Genomic DNA, 23,965 nt, shown 5'->3' with positions numbered 1-23,965 from the left:
CGTGGTGGGCGTGCCTTGTTCTCTCACTCTGGCGAGGGGTGGCCTCGCCGAATCCTCGCGAGCGGACCAATGAGATCGGAGGCGGGGCCAAGCTCTGCCAACCAGCAAGCCGAGTTTTATCTAGGCACCGTTACTGGGGCGGGGCGTCGGCGTTCCTGACCACTGAGATCGCCTCAGAGGCCGGCTCCCGAGCCTTCCAATGCGGGACGTGGGCGAACTCTAGTTCTCCCAATCGGTGCACGGCGCCGGCCGATTCAAACTGACAGCGGGTTGGAAAGGCCGAGAGCGGAAGAGCGAGCAAAAAGCGACGTGTGCGGTGGCAGAGACCCCCCAACGCCGACCGAGCCCGCAAAGCGACCTCTGCCCCGCCCTGCCGACAGCCCCCCGCGCTCTGGAGCGGCCGCTCGGGAAAGACTTGAGGGATCGGCGGGAGCCGCGAGGGAAAGCTGAGGGGAGGGAGACGCAGGAGGAACGACGCGAGAGCCCGCACGCTGAGGGCTGGGGACTGTGCCAGGAAAGAAGTGAAGCCGGGGTCTCGCGAACTGGCAGAGAGGAGAAGGGTCGCGGGAGGGTTAAGGGATACCCACGCTCGCCTGTGGGAAAAACGGAGGGGGTTTCTGAATCCTGAGGAGAGGAGAAAGATTTCCACAGAGGAATCGTGGGTAGGGAACCTTAGCCCCGTATCCCGAGAGAGAGAGAGAGAGAGAGAGAGAGAGAGAGAGAGAGAGGAATCGGAGCGCTCCGAGCGAGGAGGCTTGAGTAGGAACCTGTAGGTAAAAGCCTGTCAGCGAGAAGCTAAGGGAAGTGCAAAAGGAACTAAGGGACAGACGATCCTTCATAGGACAGGAAAACTCTAGAGAAGTTCCCCAAGGCACCTTGCAGTTTGCCTGCTCCCCACTTCAAACCCCTCTCCCTTCCCCCCGAAAGTTAAAGAGAAAGCCAAGATTGTTGCTTCTCTGTTCCTACTCAATAAATAGTACTTCTACCCTCGAACGGGAGAACAGAAAAGAACTCATATCCTTCTCAATTGTTGGGCTTAGAAAAGCTCGAGGCCTCACAATTTGCTTTTTAGCCTGGGGGAATCAAACGAGGGAGGGTATTGCTCCAAAATCCCACACCTCATCCTTCCGAGACGCCATGTCTACCAGCAGCAGCTGTAGTTTCAAGGACCGGCGCGTGTCCATCCTGTGTTGCAAATTCTGTAAACAAGTGCTCAGCTCTAGGGGAATGAAGGCTGTTTTGCTGGCTGACACTGAAATAGACCTTTTCTCTACAGACATCCCTCCTACCAAGTAAGTCATGCTAGTGGCGGGCAACGGTAGCCTTTAACTAAGTGGGAAAAGTGTATGGCTTGAACCTCTCGGAGTCAACAAGGAGGTTATCATTTTGGTGTTCCAGCCACTCCCAACAGTCTGATGATCCCCTTGGAGTTTAACTAAGGGGGCAAACTGTCTGGACAAAGTCTGTGGTTTAACCAGAGTGGTCAGTCCTGATGTAATGTTTCTAGTTCAATTATAGTCATGTGATCCCTTAAGTTGAATCCCTGGCCCTACCCAACCAACCTCTCACTGGATCAAGTCCATGACTTAAGAGGCTAGGTAATTTAAGCAAGATTCTCTGTACTGCTGGAGAAGAGAGATCTTTTTTTTTTTAATTCATAAATTTCACTCCAAAAAACATTTCCTAGTTTTCTACCTTTTTTTTTTTTTTTTTTTTGCAATGGGCATGCTGAATCAGATCCATTGTCCACAGAATTCAATACTCTTTCCTTGTAATCTCCCTCATTCTGAATGAGCAAGACATACAGATCTTTATGGGATAAAATAGAGACAGCCCTGAAATAATCTGTGTCTCCCATAAGGCCTACTTTAGATATTATGCATTTGTTTGCATACTTAAATCCTTTTAAATTCTGTTTTCAGTCACTACCCACTTTGGGGTGTAGAATCTTTAAGAATTTGCTTCCTATTTAGAAAAATAGCCACTTTATTTGATTTAAATATACTTTTTTTCTAACTCAAAAAGGTACTTTCTATAGTCAACATGTATGTGCCTATACATGGTTTTTAAGATTTTACTCTTTATTGAAACTTTGTCACAAAAGCAAAAGAGAAATTATCCAAAATATACATGGACAGCTCTTCTTTGGGCACAGAGCCAGACGAAGCACACCAACAAACAGAATACTTTAAAATGGATTTCGTGATGATGATAGAAACTTTTTAAAAAATTAAATATACTCAAAGCTGTGAACGTTCCTCCCTTGAAATCTTATCTGCATTTGTTTAAGTGTAGTCATGCATAATGGCAAAGCCAAAGGCCCTCATTTAGTATAAAGATAAATGGATTATTATAACTACTTCTGTCTGTGTGTGTATGTGTTGCAAAAAGAAAAAGCACTAGACAATAAATCTGGACCCTATTACCTATTATTGCAAAGTTTCAGTGATTTTTTGCTTTTTCTTTTCAGTAACACATACAGAAACAACAGTTTTAAATATTAACCCATCCGTCTTTGCACTAGCTACGAATAGTTATAAGGAGGGCTCACATATGTGAACTGTTAATACGACCAAATCTTTTCTCTTTACTATTCTTCCATGTAGGGCTTACAATGGTGTTGGATTAATGTACTAAGGTGTGTGAACCAATGAATGCGTAAGATTTTTTGAATGGAAGATTTTTTGATATTTTGTCATATTTATAGTGAGCTTACAAATATTTATTTACCCTTGCAACATATACTATAGTTCTTTTACAATTCCTCTTAGTGTCCCTTTCAGCTCCCATCTATAAAATTCATGCTAAATCACAATCAAAAGTACATATGGTGGCGCGGGTATGGAAAAATTGAAACTCCAGTGCACTGTTGGTAGGAATGTGAAATGATGCCACTACTAGGGAGAATAACATGACAATTCCTCAAAAACTTGAAAATAGATTTACCATATGATCTAACAATCCCACTTCTGAGTATATATCCAAAAGAATTTAGTGGAAAATCTAGAAGAAATATATGCACACTCAAGTTCTTATTGTTCGCAATAGTCAAGAGATTGAAGCAGCCCAAATGTACAGCAATGAATGAATAAACAAAGTGTGGTATGTGCATATAATGAAATATTATCCATCCTTTAAAAGGACGGATATCCTGCCTCTTACATGCTACATGGATGGACCTTGAAGATGTTATGCTAACAAGAATAAGTCAATCACAAAAAGACAAATACGGCATTATTCCACTTAATTGTGGTATCTAAAGTAGTCAGATTCATAGAAACAGAAAGTAGGATGGTGGTGGCCAGGTTCTAGGGGAAGAGGGAAATGAGGAATTGTTATTTAATTGGTATAGACTTTCAGTTTTGCAAGATGAAAAAAGCTTGTAGATTTGCTGCACACAAAAAAATGTAAATACACTTAACATTTATGAACTGTCCACTTAAAAATGGTTAAAATAGCAAATTTTACTTAATGTGTTTTTCACAACATTCTTTTAAAAGTACATTTGACTATCTCTAAACTTTTCCATCTAGTGCAGTGGACTTCATTGGAAGATGCTATTTCACTGAAATCTGCAAATGTAAACTGAAGGACATCGCATGTTTAAAATGGTAACGTGTGGCAGTATTCCAAATAGCCCTGGGTTTGGGAGATGAATGTTGACACTGAAGTACAGAGAAAGGTTCAGTGGGCTGCATCAAGCAGTGGTTATCACCCATGCAGTGAACAGTTGAAAAACCATTTGTTACTTAGAACTGTCTTTTAAAAGAGTCTTAATTCACTTTACAATTTTTCGAAGTGCATTAACAAATACCTGCTTTAACTTTCAGAAAATGGCAGTGTAGTTTGGCGGGTGGGGGAAACACTTCGATTTACAGTAATAAAAGTCAGGTGTAAGCCTTGGCCCTATCCTTATTACCTTGAGTAAATGTCTTAAACCTCTGCACCTCTGTTTCCTTAATTAATTTTTATCTCAAGAAGATATCTTCTTGAGATAAAAATTAAAATATTTTTTGTATTTACCTATAGAGTTGTTGTGAAGATCAAGTGAATTATGAGTGTTAAAAGGCTTGGTAAACTATAAATTACAACTCAGATGAAAGCTATTACTATAATTTTTTGAGAGGCAAACAGACTTGAGTATTATTAATCCTATGGGATTAAATCCTAGAGAAAAAACGGTTGAGATTTTCTCATTTAAATAGGATTTGAATTATAAATTTTGATCATTCAAATTAGCAGACTCTGTGTGGTCATGACTAATTTCTTTCATTCATTCATTTAAACTGTCTATTGAGGTCCTACCATGTGCTCATCATTGTTCTTGAGGCTGAAATTCAGCAATAAAGAAGACAAAATCAAAGGCCTTTGAACATTTTATTCTGGTAGGAAGGCAATCAATCAATCAATCAATCAGATATTTAAATAAATAAGATCTTGAATAGGGTGGGAAGTACTCCAAAGGAAGTAATAATAATAAATGATAGAGAATAATAAAGGTTGAGAGAGTGGGTAAGAGTTATTTTAGATAACATGGTCAGGGAAAGTAACACTGGAATTGAATCCTAAAAACTGAGCTAAGATGGAGCCAAAGGAAGAATCTTCTAGGCAGAGGGAACAGCCAAGGCAAGAACATATCAACTAATAGAAAAGACAATGGCCAGTGTGGCTGAGACATTGTGAACATTATGTGAGAGAGTTTGGGTAGATTAGAGATGCACTCAGAATCCAGATAGTCCAGAGCAACAGCATCAAATAGAAGTGTGCAAGTCACATATGTAATTTTAAAATTTCGAGTAACTTCTATTTATTCTTTATAAAAAGTATTTTTATAAAGAAGAAAAATATTCTTTATAAAAACAAATGAAATTTATTTTTAAAACATTTTATTGTTTTTAATTTATGTTTAGCTGCACTGGGCCTTCATTGCTGCACATGGGCTTTCTTGAGCTACAGCGAGAGGGGCTACTCTCTAGTTGTGCTGTGCAGGCTTCTCATTGTGGTGGCTTCTCTTGCTGTGGAGCACAGTCTCAGAGGCACACTGACTCTAGTAGTTTCAGCACTCAGGCTCAGCAGTTGGGGCTCGTGAGCTCTAGAACACAGGCTGGGTGTTGAGGCTTGTAAGCTCTAGAGCGTGGCCTAATAGTTGCAGCACACAGCTTAGTTGCCCCACAGCATGTGGAATCTTCTAGAGCAGAGATCAAACCCGTGTCCCCTGCATTAGCAGGTGGATTCTTAACCACTGGACTACCAAGGAAGTCCTGGAATTAATTTTATTGGATATTTTACTTAACCTAATAGATCCAAAATATTATCATTTCAATATGTAACTAACATGAAAAATTATTAATGAAATATTTTTACATTCTTATTTTTTATTCTTAGTCTTTGAAATCAAGTTTATTTTTTATACTTCCAGCACATTTCAATTCAGGCTAGCCAATTCAAGTGCTCAGTAGCCCATTTTGGATAGCACAGATCTACACTTTGGCTTGGAGAAGGGATAGGCTACCCATTCCAGTATTCTCGGGCTTCCCTTTTGGCTCAGCTGGTAAAGAATCCGCCTGCAATGCAGGAGACCTGGGTTCGATCCCTGGATTGGGAAGATCCCCTGGGGTGGGGGGCGGGGTGGGGTGGGGGTGGGGAAGGTTACCCACTCCAGTATTCTGGCCTGGAGAATTCCATGGACTGTATAGTCCATGGAGTCCCAAAGAGTCAGCACAACTGAGCGATTTTCACTTTCACTTTCAAACTTTGGTAGGAAAGGTCTTTGGGTTTTCATTTTTGGCCAATGGAAAGCCATTGAAGGAGTTTTAATTAGGGAGAAAAATGATCTGAGGTGTACCTACAAGAATGTTAGCTCCCTGAACACAAGGACTTTATTCCTAGCACCTAGAATAGTACCTGACACATAGTAGATGCTCTGTAAATATTAGCGGCATGAGTGGATGAATGAATATGGGTGGTAATTAAAGCTGTAGAATTTATTCTTGTAATATAGCCTTACAAATAACTGTCAGTCTAATGCAAGAACAACTTTTGCTTTCATTCGTTTGCCTTTCAAGAAGATTATGATTAGAATATGTTTTAGGTGGACTGGTACCTTTTACAGTAGTTTTTATAGGGCGTCACAAAAATGACTGACTCACATTTCATAGGGTGGGAACAAGCTATAATAGGAATTTTTACAACTCAAGGTATAAGCAGTTCATGTTGTCATTTAAAAAACAAAATAGTGCTAGCTAAAATGTTCCCTGTATATTCGGTCTATTTAAAGTGATCAGGTAGGGAAGAAAAACCTATGGAAGAGTGAGGTATTTCTAATAAGAAGGATAACCCTGGAGACAGTAAAAACTTTTTCAACTTTCTCTAGGAGCTGTGGATTTGCTTCATTTCTGAATTCCTTCAAAAACACTGAGACTAAAATTAGAGCAGCCAGCTTGTGTTCAGTTTTCATGGGCTCATGCTGTCTTCCTACTCCTCCATCTGTTGAAACAGTTTTTAGGTGCTGGCATGGAGCTGGAACATAAAAGAACCCAATTTACCATAGTCCTGGGGAGAGCAAAAACCTTTTATCCAAACATCAGGGTTTATTTAATGTATTTTGCCTGTACAACCCATCAATTTTGGGCTAATCACAAGCTTATGGCAACTAGAAACTAATTTCTGAAGGGACAATGCATAAAACAATACTAACAAAGAAATTGAGAATATGTTACTATTATTTCATTTAAAGACTTTTTTCCCACTTGACAGTAGAACTCTATTATCAGAGTAACTCCCATCCCAAAGATCCCAGAAAACGAGGTTGTTAGGAGGAAATGAGATCTTTATATGGTCTGTCTATTTATAATAGCACATTAAAAGGTTTGCATGGTCAGATATTACCTTGTATCTAATAATATTTACTTTCCTTTTTAGTGGGAACATTGTAGGTTATCACGTGATTGTTCCATGTTGTTCCTGCCTTCTTTCCTGCAACAACGGACACTTCTGGATGTTTCACAGCCAGGCAGTTTACGGTATTAACAGACTAGACTCTACTGGTAAGAAACAATTAATTTAATTCCTGTAACATTTGTCTATCAATATTTGAGTGAACTTCTCCATAGATCATGGAGAAGGAAATGGCAACCCACTCCAGTACTCTTGCCTGGAAAATCCCACGGACGGAGGAGCTTGGTGCAGGCTACTGACCATGGGGTCGCAAAGAGTCGGGCACAACTGAGAGACTTCACTCAGTCAGTCACTCACTCACTCCATAGATCATTTCAGGATCCCATCTGAGACTTTCTCAGCTGGGTTGTATCCACTAGAGTAGAACTTCGAAAATTTTATCCCAAACATTTACTTATAGAAACAAATACTAGCCATAACTCATTGCATTTCTGTTTTCAACATCATATTTCAGTTCAGTTCAGTTCAGTCACTCAGTCGTGTCTGACTCTTTGCAACCCCTTGAACTGCAGCACGCCAAGCCTCCCTGTCCATCACCAACTCCCAGAGTGCACCCAAACCCATGTCCATTGAGTCGGTGATGCCATTCAACCATCTCATCCTCTGTCATCCCCTTCTCCTCCTGCTCTCAATCTTTCCGAGCATCAGGGTCTTTTCCAATGAGTCAGCTCTTCGCATCAGGTGGCTGAAGTATTGGAGTTTCAACTTCAACATCAGCCCCTCCAATGAACACCCAGGACTGATCTCCTTTAGGATGGACTGGTTGGATCTCCGTGCAGTCCAAGGGACTCTCAAGAGTCTTCTCCAACACCACAATTCAAAAGCATCAATTCTTTGGCACTCAGCTTTCTTTATAGTCCAACTCTCACATCCATACATGACTACTGGAAAACCATAGCCTTGACTGGACAGACCTTTATTGGCAAAGTAATGTCTCTGCTTTTGAATATGCTATCTAGGTTGGTCATAACTTTCCTTCTGAGGAGCAAGCGTCTTTTAATTTCATGGCTGCAGTCACCATCTGCAGTGATTTTGGAGCCCCAAAAAACAAAGTCAGCCACTGTTTCCACTGTTTCTCCATCTATTTGCCATGAAGTGATGGGACCAAATGCCATGATCTTAGTTTTCTGAATGTTGAGCTTAAAGCCAACTTTTTCACTCTCCTCTTTCACTTTCATCAAGAGGCTTTTTAGTTCTTCTTCACTTTCTGCCATAAGGGTGGTGTCATCTGCATATCTGAGGTTATTGATATTTCTCCTGGCAATCTTGATCCCAGCTTGTGCTTCTTCCAGCCCAGCGTTTCTCATGATGTACTCTGCATATAAGTTAAATAAGTAGGGTGACAGTATACAGCCTTGACGTACTCCTTTTCCTATTTGGAACCAGTCTGTTGTTCCATGTCCAGTTCTAACTGTTGCTTCCTGACCTGCATATAGGTTTCTCAAGAGGCAGGTCAGGTGGTCTGTATTCCCATCTCTTTCAGAATTTTCCACAGTTTATTGTGATCCTCACAGTCAAAGGCTTTGGCATAGTCAATAAAGCCGAAATAGATGTTTTTCTGGAACTCTCTTGCTTTTTTGATGATCCAGCAGATGTTGGCAATTTGATCTCTGGTTCCTCTGCCTTTTCTAAAACCAACTTGAACATCTGGAAGTTCACGGTTCACGTATTGCTAAAGCCTGGCTTGGAGAATTTTAAGCATTACTTTACTAGAGTGTGAGATGAGTGCAATTGTGCGGTAGTTTGAGCATTCTTTGGCACTGCCTTTCTTTGCATTTCTGTTTTCAACATCAAATTTAAGAACCACAAACTTGGCTGGATTTCTTGTCTTTTAAAATTAATATTTTAATTGCTCTAAATTGCTGCTTTGATATATAATATGGCTCCAGAAAATTTTGGAATAATTTAGATTTGTCAGCCAATTGTATGTATGTGTGTGTGTGTTTAAGAAAAGGGAAGAGGCTAGGGTCACTGGGAGCTGGGGGGAAGGATAACTAGATGAACTGTGTTTGGTGATGTTGCTTCAGGATAAAAACAGACATTTTGACATCTATATTAATAAATTATGATGAAAGTTTAGTCAAGGAAAATATTTAATACCAATATGTTGAACTGATTATTTAGTAAAAAAATATACAACAAATTCTTAAAGCATATCTACATAATACATTTTACATTGTCTGCAACCTGTCAGTTTTGCTATAGGACACATGTTCTCAGTGTCTAATATCTGCTTAACACACAAGGTGACTTTTAGTGAGACTTTTTTAGTGGGAACTAAGGTTTATAGAACTTTAGTTTACAGAAAAAGTTTAAATAATTTGACAGTCTAAGTTGGCACTAACATTCTCAGGTTTTTACATGTATGTTTTAGTTTTCTTCAGAACTTAAAATATATTCTTTTTTTTTTAAGTATGATTTGCCTTCACAGACTATGAGATCTTGAGAGGTTAGCTGGGTTGTTAGGGTCTTTAAACCTTTCAATTATGCTTGGGTTTTTATAGACTCTTTAAAAAAAAAAAAAAATCACCTGACGTTCATTTGTGACTCTCAACCCATCATTTGGAGGCCTTAATTTAAGGCTCTAGAATGTTAAGAAGGCCATTTTTGAGTGAAGACTTCTCTGAACTCCCCTAAGTGAGATATAGGCTCCTAATTTAGGCCTCCAGTTTTACATTTGTGTTGCTCATGGAACACATTAAAGGAAGTTTCTGCTTTGATACTGTTTTTCCTGCTTCATAGAATTCAAAACACGGGGTGGAGGTTTTTCAGTTTTGATTTACTTTTTAATATTGGTCAATTTTTCAAAGAGAAAAGCCCAGCATTCCTCCATTTGCATTGAATCTAATCCATGAGAAACAGATGTATCACAGGATTTCCTTCCTCCTGCTTAACAGAGAAAGGAAGGTGCTGCTTCTGTCAGATCCAGGCTCTCAGTTTATTTTTTCTCCTTTGAACCAATTGTGCCGAGCCACTCATGTCTCTGAGTATTGACTCCAAGAATATCAAACTTCTCCTCTGTTACCCTAATATTATGATTTGAAGGAAGATTTTTCTAGATGCTTCATATAAAACAGAATTGCTCATGGCATTGCAACTGTCCTTGAATCACCTGAGTCAGCAACATCAAAGGAATCTGTACGCAAGCTTTATAAAATTCTAGAATGTTTAGACTGAAAGGGCCCCAGGAAGTCTATGTTCTAGGTTAGCCTTCACAGGTAGACCTGATTTCCTGAGACTGTCTTGAGGGGGCCTGGGAGACCTCTGTTCAGATTCCCTGGAATTGGCAAATGCCCTCAAACACAGGTTGTGTTCAGCTCTCCATTTACCTTTATGCATTCTAATCGTCCCTTAGATTTCAGCCTAGAGATTCCTTATTATCCTGTTATCTGTTCAAAAGCAAAATATCCTTCATTCTTGGGGGAAAAGAAGTGCTTTTATTATAAATGATTCAAACATACACAAATTATATAAAATAATATGATAGACATCATTATGCATCAAGTAGATGCTAATTTCTTGCCTGGTTAAGTTCCAGTATCTCAACCAAGAGAGATAGGTAATTGTTTTCACTGGTTAACTGTGTAGCAGTGCACATCTCTGTGCATGTCTTCTTGGGCACCTGTGCAAAATGGACAGTTAGAGAAAAGGGTGAGTGATGGGCTAAATTTAAGATTGTATTTTTTAAAAAATTCATACAATGGAATGTCCAACAGAAATAAAAATAAATGAGCTAAATAAGCTAAATCTACACATATGGACATAGGCAGATCTCAAAAACATAATACTGAATGAAAAAAGCAAATTAGAAGAGATGCATATACTATACTGTTAAAATTTAGATACACAAAATAATAATGTATATTCCCTGTGGTTATATACATTTGTAGTAAAATTAGTAAACACATCCACGGTATACTGTTAGTGGTGGAAATGGGATTCAAACCAAATCTCCAAACCCTGGCTCATTCCATTCCACCATGTGGCCGCTATCTCAAGTCAGTGTCAGAGTGTTACTCACTAGGTTTTGTCTGACTCTTTGTCACCTTATGAACTGTAGCCCATTAGACTACTATGTCCATGGGATTTCCTAGGCAGGAATACTGGAGTGGGTTGCCATTCCCTTCTCCAGGGTATCTTCCCAGCCCAGGGATCAAACCTGGGTCTCCTGCTTTGCAGGCATATTCTTTACCACCTGAGCCACCAGGGAAGCCCACTGTGTAGTGTGGATATCCAGAGTTGCTGAGTCCTCCCTGTGTCCATACTGATAACTGGACAGTTGAGATTTGCTTTCTTATTGGCTCTCCAAGATGTCAGTTAATAATAGTATTTTTTTTCAACTTAGTGCTTTCAAGTTATAATACAATGTGTGTGTGTGTGTGTGTGTGTGTGTGTGTGTGTGTGTTAGTCACTTGATCGTGTCTGACACTTTGTGACCCCATGAACCGTAGTTCACCAGGCTCCTCTGTCGTTGGAATTCTCCAGGTAAGAATACTAGAGTGGGTAGCCATTCCCTTCTCCAGGGGATCTTCCAGACCTAGGATTTGAACCCAAGTCTCAAGCATTACAGGCGGATTCTTTACCATCTGAGCCACCAGGGAAGCCCAGTTCATTTAACTGGCTCCAAAACCCTGCTTTTTTTAACCAGAAGAAAGGCACCAGCAGCTCCATGTTTGTTGAGGAGACGGGGAAGCTTATTCAAGTCTTTCCATGCATCCTCCAAAGAGACATTTAATCTAAAAAGATCTTGTGAGATTTCCATTCTTAAAAATTATTAAAATAGATTTGAAAATTATCAGTGTAGAGTGATTATGACATAATGTAGCTGGAGGCAAGGTTTGAGTAAATCAACTCCTGAGATCTTTTTGAGTTCCAAGATTCTAGAATTCAAGCCCTTAATTAAAAGGGTTTAAAGAATGGTTATGTTCTAGATGTTAGACAGTTTTAATATCTAGGTATCAATCATGTTATTTGCAGTTCATTTTTTATTAGCTTTTCTCTTAACTGCTAACACTATGATTTCATATAAGAATGTTAACATAAAAGGTTTTATATATCTTGTTCTGAGTTGTGACAGTAGTCAGCACAAAATAATTTTGTGACCTTTTGTTTTCAGGTGTAAATTTCCTACTTTGGGGCAACTTGCCAGAGGTAGAAGAGAATACAGATGAAGACGTGTTAGATATCTCAGCAGAGGAGTGTATTAGATGACTACAATTATGATATATTCAATATGTAATATTATAACTTTTTCCTTTGTAAAAAATATATTAATGGACCAATTTAAAAATTGTTAGTAAGGATTTGTCAATGATTTCTCTTTTCGGAAGACAAAAATGGAGCATTTGTTGATTTATTTATTTGTTGTCTCAAATTAATTACCTGAGTTTATTGAACCAATGTAGTTCTTCTCTTCTACATCTGTTTCTACTTCTACCCTTTGTCTCTCCACCCCTCTTCCCAGTATATATGTATCCTTAAATTCAGGTAGAAGAACCTTTTACATGTCATTCCACTATCTTCCAATCTGGGTGAGTTTTTCCTACAGTTAAATGTCAGATGCCATTAATTTTACATTCCTGAATAAGGGGCATTAAATACCTACACATTTATCAGCATGCTTTTATCCATGCATAGTCCATGCATATAACCATGCATATAAGCATGTATATATATTTGAAGCACAGCTGGGAAGTAAAGCTTAGCAGAGAATTTTTAAAAATAGAAATGTGGTTTCCATGGGTACTGGTTATCACATGTTATACTGGCGATAACTGTGTTAATATGGAGCAAGACTGTGAATCAGCAAATAAAATAAAACTCTAAAATATATGGAGAAATCCTCTTGATTCCTCAGCATAATGCTGGATAAATGAATTTGTCAGAAAATTTTCAATATGTACTGTTCACTAATATTATTTTTTTACATTCTTATAAAGATTATATGAATATTGTTTTGTGAAAGCCATTTAACCTCCATCTTTAAGTTATCCCATTCTCTAGAGCTTTCTCTGTAAATAGAAAATTTTAGATTAGTTGTCTCAGTCCCAACACTTAAATAGAAAAAAAAAAAATTAAATAAGTGGTTTGCTGAAGCCATTGTACGTTATAAAGGTTTTTTAAATTTTGTTTTGTTTAACTGTATTCAGAGGCACATAGGAATAGGAAAATGGGATAGTGTTGGTATCTTGTTTTATGAACTGCTAAAATCAATCTGTCACTTTAACTTATATTTCAACCAAAGGCATTTTGTCAGTAGTGATACCAAAACAGACCAAGTTATGATTTTGTAAATAAAGTTTTGTTCTAAAAATGTCCAGCCTTGTTTTAATTTTTAAATTTTATCCACATTTCTTACATAAAAATATAGAGAAAAATATTTCTTATTGTAGCGCAAAAACATAAAGTATATAATATGAGGTAACATTTATTGCATGCTTACCATGTAAGTGCTTTACACATTTAATTCACTTACCATTCAGGTGAGACATAGAGAAGTTAAGAAGCTTGTCTGAGGTCGCATAACCAGCCAGAGGGATGGCCAGATTCAAACTCAGATAGCAGACTGACTCCAGAGCTCCTGTTCTTAATCTTTATGCTGTTCCCTCTGAGCACCTTCAGACATGAATCAGCTATGATTTTATTTAGCTGGGACACATGCTGGGTAACAACTACCTTGTTCTATGCCCTAGGTGAGGGCCTAGTGACCGATCAAGGCTGCAAAAATTCCCTGAGTCTTAGAGTAAAACTGACCTGTGGGCATTGCATAATCATTTGCTATATAAAGAGAAAAGATGCTTCAAGAAATGCTGTTACTAGCACTGGAAAACTTTTCCAAATTTCTTTCACCCTGACCATCAGCATTGACAGAAGTTCACCAAAAGAACCGAAGAGATGAGTGTGGAACAATTTGGTGGTGTTTTTTTGTTTGTTTGTTTGTTTAACCAAACCTCTCTTAAAGAATTTCTGGAACAAGGTGGCATAATGGATAAGATAAAAAAGTAAACTGATACTATGTTATATACCACTTTAGTTAATTTGTTTAATTAGAGAAGAAAAGTTTAATGCTAGAGCTAAAAATGTGGCAAGTTTAGAATTCAACAGAGCTCATCTGGCTTCCCTTCTGCTCATGCCTTCAAAGGCTATGGTTGACTGAGAGGCTCTTTGAAAAGCAAAGCAAGACAGAGTTTCACTGATTGAAGCAAAACCCAAATGCACTTCCACTCCAGCTGGAGAGTATTTCAAATTACTCAGCTACCTTTTGGCTAACTGGGTTATGGGAGGGCCAGTTCTAAGCCAAAGGTGAATTAATAACGTTTTATATAGAGAAATACATTCATGACACTTTTTAAAAATCAGAGTAAATTACATGCTCTCTGCTAAGACTGAAAAGCCAAATCTCATATGTGGATTTCTCATACACTTTCCAGACCTAACATAATTCCCAGGCCTAGAAAATTTGTTTATGCTTTGGTCCTCTTCTATTAATAATATTTGAATCAATTCAACAAACCTGTATTATGCTCATATGGTGTGCCAAGAACTGCACAATGACAGGCTCACCTATACCCCTGTGGAGTATTCAGTAAGTTTGAGAAAAGGTAGAACCTTATGAATCTACTTAATGAATGGGATGCTTAAATTTCAATGACTCCATAAACAAAAGAATAATCATTCCGAGTAGTAGGAGAGAATAGAAGTTAAGAAACCAACAGAGAAAAGACCACGTGAGCCAGGCTTTGAAGCCCACTAGGGGCTTGCTAGCTAGGATGAGAGTTCTGGGCAGAGAGCAGTGTAAATCAATGGGCTGGAGTTTAAAAGTATCTGGTTTATTTGGTAAACTATAAGTGGTTCCCTATGCCTTCCAAGAATTGTCAGTTCAGCTCAGTTCAGTCGTTCAGTCGTGTCTGATTCTTTGTGGCCCCATAGACAGCAGCCAGGCTTCCCTGTCCATTACCAACTCCCGGAGTTTACTCAAACTCATGTCCATAGAGTTGGCGATGCCATCCAACCATCTCATCCTCTATCATCCCCTTCTCCTTCTACCTTCAATCTTGCTCAGTATCAGGGTCTTTTCCAATATGTCGGTTCTTTGCATCTGGTGGCCAGAGTATTGGAGCTTCAGCATCAGTCCTTCCAATGAATATTCAGGACTGATCTTCTTTAGGATGGACTGGTTTGATCTTCTTGCAGTCCAAGGGAGTCTTGAGAGTCTTCTCCAACACCACAGTTCAGAAGCATCAGTTCTTCGGCGATCAGCTTTATTTATGGTCCAGCTCTCATATCCATACATGACTACTGGAAAAACCACCTTCCTGGGTGAGGAAGATCCCTGGAGAAGGGCATGGCAACCCACTCTCGTATTCTTGCCTGGAGAATCCCATGGACAGAGGAGCCTGGCAGGCTACAGTCCATAGGGTAACACAGAGTCAGCTTCTAGTATCCTTTTTTTGATGCACTTAACAACTTGACCATGGAAATTATATTTGTTGCCTTTATTCTAAGAACATAAATAAATCTTTAAGCCCTGAATTTCCTCTCTTTCTTGAAACATCTGGTCTGCAGTGGGGCACTGCCTTTCTTCCCTCTTCCATCTTGTCATCCTTGGAAGCTTTACTACCCTGTGCTCTCCTATCTTGTCATTCTTGAAGTTCAAGGAAGGGGCAGTGAGTCATCAGCTCACCCACTGTGACTTTTTTTTTTTTTTTTGCTCCTTTATCTTTTTTTTTTAAGTCAGTTTCTCAAACTCAAAACCAGGTTCTGGTGATGCATCTTGGGTGGGGCCTAATCTTAAAGCCATAATGTTTTGAGTAATCCCTAACTCTAGAAACCAGGTCTTTAAATACTGCTAATCTAAGAAGTTCACCTTACAAAGAACTGCTCATTTGACCTCTGAGTCACATGTGGCTGATAAAGAATAGCTTATATTACTTTTCTTTGGTGAAGGGGAAGTGGTCATAATACATAAATCGTGATATACAAAACAACTATTATTAACAACAAAAATGGGGAGTGGGAAAACTTAGGAGAGCACATGGATCAAACAGTCTTGCTTCAGTGAGGAATTGCTCGATGAAGGCTTTCTCTATTCTAACATTCATGCTTATAAAAGGAAATAGTTTCTTTTTCTGCCTTTTTTTTTTTAAACTTTAAAAGCAGCCTAAACCATAGTTTCTTTCTTGCCTGGTATTGAGTGTATGCCAAATCTACCCTAAACTGCACAGATGGAAAAAATTAGTCTATGTCTGTGGTACCTCTGGGGTTGAATATTTTTAGTACTTAAATCTTAGCTAAAGATTCTTTCTTCCAAGATTCTCTCATAGAATCATTTGATTATCATCCAATGGACAAACTTACTGAGATAAAAATTAATAATACCTGTGTTGTATAGCCCTTTATATTTTATTGTGAGCATTCACACACAGTTTAATTTAATCCTCAGGATAATTGGGAGTTACATTTTAGAAATCAGGAAAGAAAACTTTGGTCTCAACACCCAGAGAGTTAGAAGAATTTAAACTATAATCTTGATCTGCTCATCTTAGTTTCAGACTCTTTCCTACCTGCCTAACCTGCCTTAAACCTGAGGTCTGTTTTCCCTCACAAGCTATAAAACTTAGGACAAATTCTCTTTCACTTTTAGCCTAAAACCTAGCTACTTTCATTAGTTAGTCCATCCAACAAATATTTATTGAATACCTACTGTGGGCAAAATAGAAACTGAGAATCCAGAATGAAATCAGGCAAAATCTCTGCCCTCAGGTGGAGCTAACATTTTGTTGAGGAAGAAGAGGAAAGTGAATTAACACTTATTAAGGATTTACTGTACGCCAAGCACCGTTCCACGACTGAAGCAACTTAGCAGCAGCACCAAGCACTGTTCTAAGGGTTTTACACGTAGCAACCCTAAGAGATAGAGGATCTTCGCCATACAGTTCAGGAAACAGGTGTGAAGACATTGAAGAACCTGCCCAATGTCACACAGATAGTAAATGACACCACTCTAAGATTCGGAAAAAGCCAGAATAGGCTAGCTGAATGACTATGTCTCCCTTCTGTTTTTTAATGTGGTTGTCTTCCATCTGAGTAAAGTCAAGCTTTCCATCAGGAATCTTCTCTCCCTTAATAGGTTTTTGATTTAAGTTAGATAGTGACAATAGCATCTCCCTTTTCAGTAAGGGAGACTTGGTATGCTTGTAAAAGATAAGAATGCTAATCTTACACATTAGAGAGAAAGAAAAAAAACCTAGGCAGCGTTTCTAATCTGGAAACAAAGTCTTTTTCATTAATCCAGATTTTTATCTTACAAGCAACAAAATATTGTTAAAGAGTAAATACTCAGTCTCTAAACTTTTTTATGTCTCAAATATTTCATAATAGAAAAGTGAATTAAATGACCACCTTTTGCAAATTGTTCTGGTGTCACTGTTCCTTCCATGCTTGCATTTAAAATCTTTTTATATGGAATTTCAGAAGCAGTCTTGCCTCAGATGAGCACTACTGGATCTTCATAACAAGACTAAGTATTTATTATGAGAGGAGCAAAAACAGGTATCAAATCCATAGTCAAAATTTGCCTTTTGAGACTTGTAGAAGAGTGGATTGACAAATATTTCAAGATTAATTGGATCTGCCAAATATGGGTACCTTTGAAGCTTGCCCACCAGAATGCATATCTACACCTCCATTCACACAACCTACTCCCTTTGGAAAAGAGCCCGTGGTAAGAGTAGGCATATGGGAATGATTCACTTGGGGAAAACTGTACCCAGAATATCAAAACAGTTTGCTTTCTATCTCTTATCCTTGCCATAATTTTTCTACCCAAAGGAACCACCTGCTATTATGGCTGTGACACCTGAAAAGCTTTCTGGAGATTGCTCATGTGGGGGTAGATTTCCAGGCTGTTCAGTGGTATTTTAAAAAATGTTTTTTGGAGAAAAATATTCTCAGAGACTGGAACACTGCCTTGTCTTATCAAAATTGCTCTGTAGTCTTGTTCATAAATACGTTAAAACATCGAACTACAGATGGGATTCAGTAGAAGACATACTGAGCTAATTTCCTTTGCATGATGTTACCCAGAGAAATCAAGCTGTCAGTATCCTGAAGAACAAGCCCTCAAAGAGAGATGGTCGCCAAGGCCATGGGAAGCAGGAAAGACGGGCGAGCTTGCCCTTCCAAAACTTCTTTCCTTCCTCTCAAATTCATCTTTTTAATGAAAATTTATTACATAAGAAACCGAATGTGTTTGACTCAAGATAATTGCACAGTGATAGTCAAATTGGCAAGTACCAGAAAGAAAAAAAATCTTGAAATATAAATCTTTCTTGGGACTTCTTTGGTGAGCCAGTAGTGGTTAAGACTTCTTCCAGTACCCAGGGTGTGGGTTCAATCCCTGGTCGGTACCTGAGATCCCATATGTCCCATGGCCAAAAAGCCAAAACATGAAACAGAAATAATATTGTAACAAATTATACAAAAATTTAAAATGGTCCACAAAAAAAATCTTAAAAAGAAAATAAGTCTTTCTTTATACTCCAGCATATATTCATGAAAAGGAATGACAGAAACAGGGTTTTAGATGTACAGAATGCCATACTCTAGGCTAACTAGGGACAATCATTTCTAAATGATGTCTCTCCTTTATCAAATTTTAGTCCAATTAACAAATATTTATGACCATCCCTTAAGGTATTATATTAGATGCTATAATAGGAAATAAAACATTAAAAAAAATTCTTCCTTTTGTGCCTTTCAGCAGTACATAGGCTAAAAAGCTAAAAATTACATTTTGCAGACTCTCCTGCCTCTAGAAATTCAAATATAATTCACTTTTTGCTAGTCATATGCGTTTGTACAAGTCTTGAATTCAGAACTAACTTAAGTGGGGAAAAGGCAAGGACAGCACATTAACTATTCATTTTGCTAATGTAAAAGGACTGTGATTTAGCTCTGCAGCCAGCAGATCTTGTAGCAATGTCCCGATGCCCAGATCATGGCTAAGGTGGTGTGTTTCTGGAATTAGAAAGTGGTTGATGACTTCCTGACTCTTAGATTATAGCAGAAGTAGCATTTCCCCTGGCAGGCCAGTTCTGCAGTATTATTCTGGGAGTTGTTCCTAGAGGCCTAGTCTAGAGCATTCCCCTACAGCTCCTCAAAGGTTTTATAAGTCTTAACTTCCCTGACAGTTCAGTTATTTTTGCTGTGTAATGAATGCCCCCCAAACATAAGTTGGTTGGGCACTTCTACTATTCCACTTGAGCTCACATGTGTGGTTGTATGTAGCTGTCAGTTCTGCTGGGCTGGAAGGTCCTAGATGACCTCCTTTATATGTCTGGAGTTTTGGTAGGGATGCTGAAAAAGTCTGAGCCCTCTCTCTTTGTGTGCTTTCCATCTTTCAGTTATTTAGCTTAAGCTGCTTTATGTGAAAGCTGTCTTCCAAGATGGTAAAAATGGAAGCTGCAAAAAACTCTTATGGTTAGGTCTGGGAGTCATACAACATCACTATTGGCCAACCTTAATCAGAGGGCTAGCCCCGATTTAAGGGAAAGGAAAAATAGACTCCATTTCCTTTTGGGAGTTGTGACAAAGTTGCATTGCAAAAAGGTATATAGGATGGGAAAGATTTCTATAGCTGAATCTACCACAATTACATTAAATCCCTTTCTGCTTCAGGTAACTAGACTGGTTTCTGTTATCTGCAACTGAACTCTGATTGATACAGGAAACTGATAGGGGAGAGAGACCAAAAGGAGGCTGCTGTAGTAACCCATGGAATAGGGGAAGATCTGGAGCATATATAAAAGAGCTCACAGGATTGGAAGTGAGTATGAGAGAAAGTGAGGAAGATTGGAGGACAGAATCAAGAGTGTGTGATCTCAGTTATTGAGATGAGAAAGAACAAATTCAGAGAGAAAATTAGAGTTTGGTTTTTAATATGACTGTTAGACACCAATCAGGCAGGTAGATATTGGATTCTGGTGTTTGAGGGAAGAGGTGTGGGCCACAGATACAAATTTGAGAACTATTTGCCTATAAAAACTTTTAAAGGCAAGAGGCTTGATGCAATTGAGGGAGTAGTAAGTGTAGACAGAGAAGAGGTCGAGCCTTGGAACAACAGTGTTGAGACAAAGGGAAGGTGAGTAGAATCCATGTTTAGTGCACATCGGAGTCCCTGGAGACACTCGTCAGCAATGTAGACTCCAGGGCCCGCTGCCGCTGATTCTGATTCAGAACACGTAAGGAGGTCTGGCAGTCTATGTTGGTGACAAGCTTTTTAGGTCATTCTGAAGTGGGTAATTTGTGAGCACCCTTTGAAAAACACGGAAATAGACCACCATCGATCTAAGAAATCATTTTGCTGCTGCTGCTGCTGCTAAGTCACTTCAGTCGTGTCCGACTCTGTGTGACCCCATAGACGGCAGCCCACCAGGCTCCCCCGTCCCTGGGATTCTCCAGGCAAGAACACTGGAGTGGGGTGCCATTTCCTTCTCCAATGCAGGAAAGTGAAAAGTGAAAGTGAAGTCGCTCAGTCGTGTCCAACTCTTCGAGACCCCATGGACTGCAGCCCACCAGGCTCCTCTGTTCATAGGATTTTCCAGGCAAGAGTACTGGAGTGGGGTGCCATCGCCTTCTCCAAATAAACCATTTTATAGGTCCTTAAAATTAAAAAATACTTCTTTCTCCCTCCCCACTTTCTCTTAAGGATCCTACAGGAAAGACTTGTGAGATGCTGAGAGGGAAAGTTGGGCTTTCTCTTTTTTCTAGGTGTCTTTTACAGGGTGGTTGAAAGTGAACTGAACTCCTGCTAGAAAAAGGAGAGAGGACAGAGGCCTAAAAACAGTGTCTGCCCTTCAAGAGAAGTATATTCTCCTTTAAAAATTTAATTCGATGCCCAATGATAACCCTTGACAAAGCAAAACCAAAAGCAAAGTCAATATTTATTAGTCCCCTAATTATAAGTAGCAAACACTCCTTCTGTATCTTGGGGAGAGATGAGCAGTCATATTCTTCCCCATGTTTCATTAAAGGCTTAGAGAAGATTAAATGAAAAGCAAATGCTTAACAGCCTGTTAGAGCTTTTACTCTTCTCTCTGTCAAAATTAATGCTAATCAGGCCTCTGTAAAGGGAAAATGCCCATCACTGTTTATACTATCATTGATACAAGACTGAATTCTTACTGACAGTGAACCTGTGTTTCTCAAATATAAAAATGTGTGAATGTATTTCCACTTGGACCTCATCCGGGACTGTAAATCAAATGTTGTTGCTGGTGAATTTAAACGGACATATCCTCCCTTTCGCAGTTCAGTGGTTATAAGAGGCCCTGAAGCTCCAGGAGCCATGTGCTAGGATAATGATTGCATTGATTAAATGCCAATTACTCCTGGACACTTTTCAAAGGCTTCTGCTGTGGAGCTGAAACTGGGCTCTCTGTCTCATATTAGATCAGATCTCCATAATCCTGGGTGATAGCGGGTTTGGGATCTCTGGCGATTACCTGCGTCATGTACTCTAATAAACAGTATGCTTACTATTACAACAAGTCTCCACACCCACCACGAAGCATTACTCAGACTCTGTCCCCCCAGCCCCACCCCCCTCACATGAAACTGAGCCTCTGACCCATAGGTGATTAGGTCACTCTGGTGAATCATCCTCAGTGGTATGGGGGCAGCCTCCAGCCAGAGCTAGACCTTTACCACAACCAAGTACCTGTCTGGAGGGATGATGGATCCTATCAGCCCAGCCAGAGATCAAATTACCTGTCTTTCTGTTCCACGTGGGTATCAATCTTCTGGCAGGCATCTAGCCAACAATTATTTCTCCTAATTAGCATGTGTTTCCATTAGCAAATACTTAAAAAGGGTCCCTGATGGACAGGGAAGCCTGGAGTGCTGCAGTCCATGGGGTCACGAAGGGTCGGACCCAACTGAGCTACTGAACTGAACTGAGAGAGGGTCTATGTTTGCATATTGTCGTTAAGGAAATTCTTTCCAAAAAGTTCTGGATTTAATCACCATCAAAGGCTGATTTTGCCACCATCTTTGAAATACCCACCAGACTATGAGAGAAATGGAAGGACTGAAGGCTGAGCTAAGACAGTGGCTAAATCATCAACTTGCTGTGTGACTTTAGATATCTTATTCCAAAACAAGGGGATTGAGCAATTTGTTAGAATTCCAAGATCCTTTCCAACTCTAGCATTCTATGGGTTAATTTCATTTTTCTAAAGCAAAATTATGTTTATTTAGCATTTACTTTTTAAAATTCTAAACTAAGTTGACTAGTCAATTTTAATATTTTAGTGCTTTCTTGATCACAGAGCAGTATATGCTATCCTGCCCGTCTCACAGGTCTATGTTAAAATTTAAATGACATCATGACTGAAAAGACATTTTGTAAACCATTAGAGACATTATGACATGAGTTAGTATTACATTTTGAGTTATTACATGGTATTATTCTACGGATTAGTTTTGTTTTTTTCAGAGAGATTCTTATTCATTTGCCAGAGGCAACTGTGCTTGTTTGCTCGGGCCGCTGTGACAAAGTACCACAACTGGGTGGCTTAAACAACATACATTTATTATCTCACAGTTTTGGAGGCTAGAAGTCTGCAATCAGGATTTTGGGAGGGTCGGTTGCTGCTGAGGGCTGTGGGAAGGGTTTGTTTCAGGCCTCTCCCCTTGGCTTGTCTTCGTCTTCATGGTGTTCTTCCTTGACGTATGTCGGTCTCCACATTTTCGCTTTCCATAAGGACACCAATCACACTGGGTTAGGGGCCACACTAATGACCTCATTTTAACTTTATGACTCTGCGAAGGCCCTTTCTCCAAATTAGGTTATATTCTGAGATATTGGGGGTTAGGACTTTAGCATATAAATATTTGGGGAACACAATTCAATTCATAACAACAATTAAATATCAACCATTGGTAAGAGATAAAGAATAACTATTTGATTGATTTTAAGGCTGATGATCAACAAGGGCAAAATCAGCTAGCAAATAAGTATAGATGGTTGAGTTTATTTTTTATACTGTAATTGTGTAAACCTACACCAATACTAATCTTTATCTCCACATATGGATTTTTCTTAAGAATCTGCTCTGAATCCCTTTGTACCTGAGATTCTTAGCTTTGCTGTACTTTATAATTTTTTCATCTGTTTTTATGAACGAATGAGAAACTTTCTGAAAAAGTTCTATGACTATTTAACCAATTATTTCTCAAAGAAGCCTCCTGGGAGTTAACAAGTAGGCAAGCCATTATTCAATTAAATGACTCTGTTGAGGTTTGACTGAGTTTGGCTCTCAGAGGATATAATTATGAGTGGAATATGCTTTTCCGTGCCTATATGTGACTCCTGATCGTATAACGCATGTAATGCTATTTCGTATAAAGAAGAGAAAAAAGGGATGCATTAGATCCTGCTGACTCATAGCTGTACATTGGCTTTAGTGGAAATAAAGGAAAGAGCTCACTTGATATGAACAAGGACAGAATGGGGTGGAACAAAGTATTGTTTTCAGAGTCTCTCCAGCAAGGAAATCCACTAGGTGGAGCAAAGGACCAGGAATTAGCTGACCAGGAGCACTCATAGGCATGTTTGCCGCTCTTCGTTTTCCTCTACAAAACTCAGACAAAGGCTGAGGGAAATTTGAGTTTCTGAAACGTCTTCTAATCAAATGCTCCTTGCTCATTAAAATGGATGGTAGTCCAAAGAGGAAAGAAACTCAGCTTTGCTGAGCTGGATGCGATTACTGAACTCACAGGAGGCACACCCATCTTGGACTCTTTCCCCGTGGCTTGGCTCGCTTTACACATTTCCTTTCTGCTTTCATTGGGGGCAGATGGAATTTGGGGCAGACCTCTTACCCAGGCTCCTGTAGTCCAGAGATTCTGTGCTTAGATCATATATCTTCTTCCTGCCTGCAGTAACCCTCCTAAAGTTTTGGTATCAAACTGGTTTCTATTTAAATATCTTCTCTTTGATTCCAGG

General features: G+C 39.2%; 1 protein-coding gene across 2 annotated transcripts; it reads left to right on the top strand.

The window, feature by feature from the left end:
- The first annotated feature begins 256 nt into the window (after nt 1-256).
- Nucleotides 257-13,272, top strand: FAM72A (family with sequence similarity 72 member A). 2 transcript variants are annotated; one of them, XM_004013564.6, is made up of 4 exons: nt 257-1,292; nt 3,534-3,611; nt 6,922-7,046; nt 12,074-13,272. In XM_004013564.6, the coding sequence occupies exons 1-4, from the start codon at nt 1,138-1,140 to the stop codon at nt 12,166-12,168; spliced, it is 453 nt and encodes a 150-aa protein (XP_004013613.1). In that variant the 5' UTR covers nt 257-1,137; the 3' UTR covers nt 12,169-13,272. The 2 variants fall into 2 exon arrangements, with proteins under 2 accessions (XP_004013613.1, XP_027832027.1); XM_027976226.3 differs by lacking the exon at nt 6,922-7,046.
- Nucleotides 13,273-23,965: the final 10,693 nt, after the last annotated feature.

Source organism: Ovis aries, chromosome 12, assembly GCF_016772045.2.
Source record: "Ovis aries strain OAR_USU_Benz2616 breed Rambouillet chromosome 12, ARS-UI_Ramb_v3.0, whole genome shotgun sequence".
Lineage (NCBI taxonomy): Eukaryota > Metazoa > Chordata > Mammalia > Artiodactyla > Bovidae > Ovis > Ovis aries.
The sequence above is the reverse complement of the archived record's forward strand: the minus strand, read 5'-3'. Positions and strand labels throughout refer to the sequence as shown.